The 8,385-nt window shown below is 57.1% G+C and overlaps 4 protein-coding genes across 4 annotated transcripts in view; 1 reads left to right on the plus strand and 3 right to left on the minus strand.

Moving 5' to 3' along the window:
- Positions 1–158, plus strand: part of VDBG_03014 (sugar transporter STL1) — a gene marked incomplete at both ends in the record, with an annotated part of 2,864 nt that extends 2,706 nt beyond the window's left edge. The window contains one exon of the mRNA XM_003006829.1: positions 104–158. Coding sequence (XP_003006875.1) covers positions 104–158 — 55 coding nt within the window. The remainder of the gene's footprint in view (positions 1–103) is intronic.
- An 895-nt stretch (positions 159–1,053) lies between these two features.
- Positions 1,054–1,877, minus strand: VDBG_03015 (conserved hypothetical protein; the record flags this gene model as incomplete). Its single annotated transcript, XM_003006830.1, has 2 exons — positions 1,054–1,477; positions 1,624–1,877. The coding sequence occupies 2 exons, from the start codon at positions 1,875–1,877 to the stop codon at positions 1,054–1,056; spliced, it is 678 nt and encodes a 225-aa protein (XP_003006876.1).
- Positions 1,878–3,293: 1,416 nt separating this feature from the next.
- VDBG_03016 (conserved hypothetical protein) lies at positions 3,294–5,394 on the minus strand (the record flags this gene model as incomplete). Its single annotated transcript, XM_003006831.1, has 2 exons — positions 3,294–5,273; positions 5,353–5,394. The coding sequence occupies 2 exons, from the start codon at positions 5,392–5,394 to the stop codon at positions 3,294–3,296; spliced, it is 2,022 nt and encodes a 673-aa protein (XP_003006877.1).
- Positions 5,395–6,973: 1,579 nt separating this feature from the next.
- Positions 6,974–8,385, minus strand: part of VDBG_03017 (RING finger and CHY zinc finger domain-containing protein) — a gene marked incomplete at both ends in the record, with an annotated part of 2,199 nt that continues 787 nt past the window's right edge. The window contains 2 exons of the mRNA XM_003006832.1: positions 6,974–7,810; positions 7,868–8,322. Coding sequence (XP_003006878.1) covers positions 6,974–7,810; positions 7,868–8,322 — 1,292 coding nt within the window. The remainder of the gene's footprint in view (positions 7,811–7,867; positions 8,323–8,385) is intronic.

Below are 8,385 nucleotides of genomic sequence, written 5' to 3' on the forward strand. Positions count from 1 at the left end.
GGATATCACATGGCTATGTACGAGATACGGATGGTAGATGCCGCCTTTCTGGGCTGGCTACTCAAATGAATGGTTTAAGCGTCAATCTCTGGATGTATCGTAGCGTGTTTTGGCCTGACCGTGTTGTCTGTCGCGAGATGCCTTGCCGTTCAAAATGAGCAAGGTAAAGCATGAAAGAACTGACAGTGACCAAAGTGGCCCGTCGTCGAGAACCCCCACATAACTCGTCTTTCAGTCGCCTGATCAGGTCACTTCCCTGACATACTGTTTTGAAGGCCTGCTACGAAATCTGAATCCCGAGAGGTGCTACGCTTGGGTGATTTTGCTCCTGATCATGTGCTGATCAATTTTGGACACCGAGCGAGACAAATGTAAAACCCTCAACCCACCAAATCTGTTCTACGTAGCGGGGATCGATCCCACACGAATACGCATCATCTTGAGAGGCAAAGTTGGGCCTCGCCTACTAATTTCATGGCACATTTGTGATCAACATGGAGAGCATCGGCAAAAGAGTTCAGGACCGAGTCGGTCCCTACATCTCTGCCGTCGGTTTTCGATTTTATCACCGCTCGCCCTTCAGAAGCGAATCTTTTTCTGTCTCCCCCTCTTGTCTCCCCCTCTCCGGCTGCTGGACTCGAACTCGGAGGGTGGTGGGGGGTTTTGGATTTGGTTCTGATGACGGTGGAATGGTTCGTTCGGCGACGTATACGGCTCGGCCACGGTGGCTTTTTCTTTCGGTCGTCGGTGGGAGGAACAGGACAAAGGTTGCTTATGAAGGGCAATGAGGAGTCTGCTGTTGGCCGTCAGGGTGTTGTCGAGGTCATGGTGTGCTGGCCAGCCACAAAGCATATACCCCCCACCCCCAGGCATGGTGTTGCGACCTCGAAGGCGTGACATGCCACTAGGGCGCACGCTGTCCAAGATGATCACGCCCTTCCAAGAATGGTGAAAGTGCATTAGCTGACGTCTCGCGTTTCATCTGTCGACTTTCTCTTGCAAGCTGATGAAAGAGAAAAGCCAGTCCATGCCCCGCGCCTTTACGTCCCCTCCTTACATCCCATCCCCCCTCCCTCCGATTCCGCCCCCGACCTGGTTGATCCCCGTTCCCTTGACCGTGTGGTCGCTCGGCCGCGCGGCGCTCTCGTAGACGATATTCGTCGGCGCCCGGCCGAGCGCCGTCCACTCGCCCCGAAAGCCGACATACGAAAGGCGCGTGACGTCGTCGTCGCCGGCGGAGAAGTTGTCCGGGAAGAAGAGCGTCAGGCGGCGGACCTTGCCGAAGAGGGCGCGCCGCACGGGGATCTCCTGCACGTCGGACGTCTGCGCGAGCTCAAACGTCTGCGTCGGCGGGCTGTCCTCGGCCGACGCGAAGTCGAGGTCGTCGCGGTTGAGGAAGACGTGCAGGGTGCGCGGCGCCGAGGGCGCCGGGGACGTGCGGAGGAGGAGGGCGTGGAGCTTGACCTGGGCGGTGAATCTGGGTTGTCCCTCTTTCGTCAGCATGAAAAAGCTCTCGGGACCCGACATGGTGAAAGCACCGCGGATTTTTCTTGCGGGGGAAAGGGGGGGGGCACATGTTCGCGCGATGCAACGCGGAGTGACAAAGCTCGCCGGACAACTCACGGCACGGTCATGAGCAGCTGCTCATCGGCGTCGCTCTCGAGTTCGACGTCCACGCTGAGCCGGTCGGTCCATGTCTTCTTCACTATGGCTCGTCCGCTGTCGGGCACAGCCTCGTTGAGCGTTGTGATCTCGTCAAAGTTGATCTGCTGGTACAGCGAGTGCTGCAACGCCGGCGTGATGTCGTCTGAATGGTCGTGCTCGTGGCCATGGTGGTCATCGCCACCGTGGCTATGATGCTCGTGCGAGCAGGACATGGTGCTTGGTACAACTTTCGTTCGAGGTGCGTCTTCTACAGGTAAGATGACAATGGTAAACTGGATGTCTTCATCTGTGGACATGAGGTTACTGATGAAGGGCCGCGACGTTGGATGAGGTTGGCGGGAAACGGTTGTGAGTGGATCGTTTTGCCACGGACCCAGTTTCCTCGTCAAGACGACTGCGCAGCTTGCGAACATGGAAGTAGCCCGGCATAGATGATCATAGTTCCACCCCTGTGGTAGTCACCACAACCATGCATGTCATTCTATGCAATCTCACATTTCTCTGCTTATGGGTATCTCAAGACTACGCCTACACAAACCAACTCCAAGGTCCCTGCATCCTAAAATCCACCCCTCCGCTTCGCCTTCTTCTTTCCCTGCGGCCGCCGCCCATGTATTCCTGGCACTGTCTGCGACATGATCATGGCCGGCGCCAGTTGCGATGAGCCCAGCACCTGCGATGACGGCAACAGTGGCCGGAACGCAATCTGCGGCTGCTGCGAAAGGGCCGGCGGCAAGGCCAGCGAGCGAGCTGGCATGGATGGCGAGGAAGGTAGCCGGGGCATCTGAGACGACGTTGCAAGATCCTGTGTCGCAGACCGTGAAGACCCGTCCATGATGCGGCTACGCTTCTGTCGCCTCGATTCTATCCGCTGGAATCGACTTCGGACGGCCTCCAACCGCTGAGATGAGGCCATCAGCACGCTCGACTGATATCCCTGCATGGGCACGCCACGCTCTTCTGGCCAGTACGAAAGGACTGGATGAGGTGGACCTGCAATCTTGGCCTCCTTGTTGACGTGCCGGGCGAGCATGCTGAGCCGCTGCAGCGCGCCCGGAACACTCTTCTCCCTGAGACGCTGGCTGTGATGTGTGAGATTGAGAGCTCTCAGGCTGTGAGCTCTCGAAATGCGACGAAGGGCCGGGCGATACAGAGGCCGTGGCGCGGGGTGTCGGATAGACCGTCCGCTGCGAAGACCCCGCTTGCGTTGGTTGTTTCGGCCCTTTCGGTTCTGGCACCCATGTTGTGAGCCCGTCGTAGGCTTCGGATGAGGTAAAATCAAAAGCCAGAACACCGACTAGGGACCTTATCGAGGCCTCGACTGTTTCTGCCAGCGCGAGCCGTCTCGAGATCTGTGCCTCGACTGAGGCATCTGTGGCCGGCCAAAGCTCTTCGCAATGTCGCCGCAAAGCTGAAAAGGAGAGAGTGGCATCCACGGGTAGGCCAAAAAAGCGAGCTGCCGTTGACTGGATGACAATCCGCTGGTCGTTGAGACTATAAAATTCATGTAATCGCGCATCCCAGACTTCTTCGTCGGCCTCGTCGATCGGAGGAGCCTCCATTGCGGGCTGATAGTCTCGCCTGTTCATGTCAGTATTTGTGTGCATCAAGATCGCTGCGTGTCAATCTTACAATGTGCTCAGCGGCAGCTGTTGGTCCTCCATACCGAGGCATTGGGCCACTGCCCGATGGATTAGGTCGAACCCTTGGAATGAGCCTTTAGCCTCAACCCTTCGACTCTCCATCGCCACCGTCTCCATCGAAACTCCCACGCGGAAGAACAGCAGGTCAACGCCCTCAACCTTGCTCCTTGGCCAACGTCGTGCGGAGCCCGGACCATCCTGTATGAGTGCCAGGTCCCCGCCAGCTCCTTGCCTGAGTCGGAAGAGTTCGTCCATCTCGCCAAAGGCGTCTGGCACTGCGAAGACTTCGGCAAGCTGCTGGATAAAAGCTGTTCTTCGCTGATTCACGATCTTTCTCTTCTTTCCCGTCACCTTGAGCGTGTCAGGAAGGCGAACGTCATCGTGAGAACCAGATGTGGCCACCACCAGCGAGCAGTTCAAACCAAGATCTTGATTTAGAACAAAGAGTTGCCAGAAATGGTCCTCACGGTCCATGTGTGCTGCACCGGGGCCCGTCGAGGGCGTGGAGGCGGTCAAGGTGGCTGGTGCGAGGCAAAAAGTCTGCATTTCGAGGCCATTTTCATCCTCTCCTTGGCCAATGCCTGGTACGCGGACCATGTGATGCTGAAATTGAGGCAGGCTCGTCGTCTCGTGTGCGCCGAAGGCGTAAATATCAATATCAGGATTGCGGCTCGAATGCAAGCAAACAAGGCTAGCATCGTCGCCGAGGCTTGACCAGCCATGGTGCACCTTCAGCTTCAGGAATCGATTGTTGGCGCTCCGTAGGTGGGCGCACGATAGGAGAATCCTGGGTCCACTCGCAGTCTGACCAGCTGCCACTGGCGGGGAAATCTCGATCCAGAACAGGCTTGTAGTCGTCAGGACGAATATTTGGCGCTGGTTGGCAGGGTTTTGTTTGACATCCAGGATCAAGTCTTTGGGCGTGGTCCGTACCGGACAGTCGAGAATGGCTGATGTGACAGTTCGCAAGTCAACAAGTGCAAGTTGTTTTTGACTCCAAACAATGAAAGCTGTGGCTCGCGAGGAAGCGCTTGGGGGAATGCCTCCGGAGTCCACCGCTGCCACCAGCGCAGCGTCCCAGTGATTCCAGTCTGACCCGGAAGCGCCGATCCACAATATGCCGTGCGTCGCCGCCAGCATTGTCGTTTCGGTCTGTGTTGGTGCAACGTCGAGTATCCCCTGCTCAATGTGGCCGTGAAATCGAAGATTGGCCTCCAATCCGGGACGCGTGACTTTCGACCGGCCCTGCATCTCCCACACGTACCAATACCCAAAGTCATCTACCACGGCTAAAAGTTCCGGCTTGCCCTCCGACCCTGGACAGTAAGAAACATCAGCATGTGGGCGACCTCCAGTGTCGTGATCCGAGACCACCATGATAGGCTTTGGATCGATTCGTGAGGGCCGTTCGCGATCCTCTCCCACGCCTGAATGTTCCCTAGCCACAGGAATCGTCCGATACTGTGGCTTGAGGACCGTTGTTGCCAGTTTCTTCTGCACAATGATGTAGCGTGAAGGCTCATTGCCCACCAAGCTCATTGCTGGCTTGACCTGTGAGATGGGACTGTCATCGTGCGCCCAGTGGGCCACCTCGTCGACGTCGTCGGCGTCAAGGTGTAGTCGATGGAGTGCGGGGCTCTGATGCGTGCCCCAGCGCCACGTCGAGTCTCGAAGAGCACTGAGGCGCAAGAGCTGTCCGGATTCGCCTGCAGCCATGGCGATGACAGGTCTGACGCGCGGGCGTCGGGGATCCGTAAGATTGGCCATCTGGCCGATCGCCAGGAGAGGATGATTTGCAGACCGCGTGGCTTCATTGGACTCGCACATGAGATCTGAAAGGAGATCGGACATGCCGGTGAATGCCTCTGGGTGCGTGCCGGCCAGCCATCGCTTGTGCTGTTTCTGAAGATCCCAGCTGATGGCGTTTGGCTTGACCGTTGTCGATGAAGGGTACCACACATCTGGCTGTTTCACGATGTGAAAGTTGGGTGCTGCCACTCGATCAGCAGTTGCTCCGTACTGCAGAGTGGTAACAACCACCTACCTTGGCTTGTAGCCCTGCTCGCATGAAGCGTCGGCACGCCATCGTCAGTCCCTTCATAGGGCAAGAGAGTGATCCGCGTGGGACCATAAACGCGGTCCCTCTCATCCACGGGCGCAGCCATCCGACCTGCGTGAGTCTTTCAAGTCCAAGCCGGCGCGGTGCGATTCCAAAACCCTCCTTCTCATATCGTGAAGATGAATGAGTCGTCGGCGGCGCATGATCGGGCGAATGAGGACCGGCAGAGCGAGGGTCGGTCGACAGCCCGCAGCGAGAGTTCGTTGCTGGCTACCTAGGCAGGCGGGTGGCACCGGACTCGGAGAAGGGTGGGCATGCGTAGCCGGCTGATGGGTCGTCAGGACGGAGGGACGACAAGTCCAGAATCTCAAAATGAAGTTGGATGAGCGAACGGGTTCGGAAAATGATTTGCCAGACCAAGGTCCCCCTGTCGTTCCATGTCGAAGAGAAATTCTGCAGCTTGGGACCCATCGCCGGCCGGCGGCAGAAAATCCGGGGACGCCGTAGATTAAGCGTCAGATGGGCAAGGCAGGTGCCACCGCCACGCAGCTGAGAACAGCAGGCGCGACAGACCCCACCAAGCCCACCACTTTAGCACCTGCCACTGGGGCACCTTACCTTAGCAAGCTTAGGTACCTACCTACCTTAGCCAGCACATACCCAGTACGCGTTTTCCTTTGGTCTCAACAACACGAGGAGACGCTCAGTCCCGCTCATCCAGCTCCTTCTCGTTCATCCAGGCGCGCGCGACATCGTGTCAAACCATGATATAGAATGCCGCCTCCCGCCGATGAACGCAAAGAGAAGCAGGCCGCTGCCCAGCAGGCCGTAGACATTTTGCACGAGATCTCGACCATCCTCGTCAGTGCGCCCCATCTCCGTCTCAGTGCTCTCGGGCGCCAACCCCCCTCCTCCCCTCCCCCACGCCAACCTCAGGCCTGACTAACGCATAGTAGAATTGCCAGCTCGACCGCCGGACGTTATCGATCTGCATCTCCATGATTGAGAATGGCGTGAACCCCGAAGCGCTTGCTGTGAGCTGTGCCCCTGCCTACTATGAAATGACCATGTCCCCCAATGTACTAGGCACTGACGTGAGAGGTAGACGGTCGTCAAGGAGCTGAGGAAAGAAGCTCAAGAGGTCGAGTTGGACATGAAGGCCAAGGAGGCCAGTCAGAGGAGAAAGTGAACGACCACCGTGCAGTTGGAGTTGGAGAAACCGTGACCTGCCAGCGCAACGCATTACAACCAGTCACTGGGCGCAGCGGTAACATCGTGACGAAGAAGAGTAAGATGCTGGCAAGCTAAGCTGCAACTTTTATGTAACGGCCACATGACCAAATGTTCCTCCTTGAGCGAAAATCCCGTCGCCGTATCACGCATGTAACCACTCTGCCCCAGCCAAGCCATACCAACGCCCAAGCCAGAGAAGACCGGCATATGAGAAGTCCATATCCCCATTCATACATCCGCCCTAGGATATGTCTCATTCCAGTCATGATGCAAAAAACATAGCAGAGGGAAAGAAAAAGCACGCAAACACCGTGATCCAGGTCTCTAACAAGGACCCTTTGCCTTTCGTGTACGTTGAACCGTAGCTTAATACTCAGCGGTGTCCGAAGAGCACTATTTCGTTCTCGTCGTCTTCCTCCTCTTCATCGTCCACCTCGTCGTCATCGTCGTCGTCGCCACCAGCATCGTCCGAAAGGGACTCCACGTCATCCTCTTCCTCATCAGATGACCGGTGAAAACGGGTGCCCCATAGGCCGAGCATGTCTTCATCAGAGTCATCGGCATCGTCTGCATCATGTACAGCTGTTCCCTCGGGCACGGGCACGGCCAACCCCGGCGGCAGGGGCGGCGATGCAGACCTTGCCAATCGATCAGGCAGCGGTGCGGCATGCCGGAGCTGCACGCCCGTCAGGGAAGAGTGGCGCCGTCTAGGTGTGCCTGGCATATCCACGGCACCCAATGAGCCAGTCGACTCGGTAAGAGGGTTCGCCGGCGGATGTCCGGTGGCGTCTTCTGGAAATGGACTGTTCTCCAGTCGAATCTGCGCCGTATTGTACGAGTTGCATATGGCGCATTTCAGTCCGAGCCAGTGATAAGGGACGGTGCTTTTGCCGCTGCAGTCGTTGCACAGAATCACAGCACGAGTGTTGCGCAGCTCCAAGGGCATGGGCTGGCTGAGGATAGATAGCTCCAGCTGCCTGAATTGGCTCTGCATGTTCAGGAGGCTGCGGTTGCAGATGGGACACTTGTAGGAGCTCTGCATATGCTGGTCATAGCATTTGGCGTGAATACTGTGACCGCAAACCATGAAGACAACGGGCCTCGGAGAGGTAAACATGTACTCGCCACAAATCGGGCAGTCGCAGTCGGTAGACCGCTCGATACACTTGTGTGAGTCTTGAATAGAGATGGAGATGCAGGCGCAGCATTTCTGGGAGCCACCTGGTTAGCTGATGATGGCAGAGACAACAACATGAGCGCAGCACACCTTGCAGTGAAAGAAGTCCTTTCCCAGGCCCCGGCCACGCCGACAGATGCCGCAATCGCTGCAGTGGTAGATGCTCTTGTTAGGATTATTGTCCCACAGCTTGCAAATGTTGCAATAGTAATGAGCCGAGACCTCGCCGCAGTTGACGCAGGCCTCACCAGCCTTCTGCGGACAGGCGCACACCATACACAGCATGTTCCTAGTATCCTTCCTGATAAGGGCGTGTTTCTCGGCGGCGTCGTGACAGAAGCGGCATGTGTACCAACGGTCGCAAGTCGAGCACTGAAGCTTGACGTTGCGAGCATAGTGTTGGCATCCGAGCTGCTGTGGCTGCGATAATATGTCTTCGATGATCTCGGGCGTTGCGTCTTTCGGGAAGCGAGCGGGCACAAAGGTCGGCTTGATGTCGTCGGCCGAGAGTTCAAACTTTTCTGCTGTTGCCGGGTCGCCAGGGCCTGATTGCCAGAACTTTAAAGAGTCGAGGGCGCCGACAGGACAATCTGTTCGAGAGCTTCGCC

The sequence above is a fragment of the Verticillium alfalfae genome, genomic scaffold (assembly GCF_000150825.1).
Source record: "Verticillium alfalfae VaMs.102 supercont1.3 genomic scaffold, whole genome shotgun sequence".
Classification (NCBI taxonomy): Eukaryota; Fungi; Ascomycota; class Sordariomycetes; order Glomerellales; family Plectosphaerellaceae; genus Verticillium; species Verticillium alfalfae.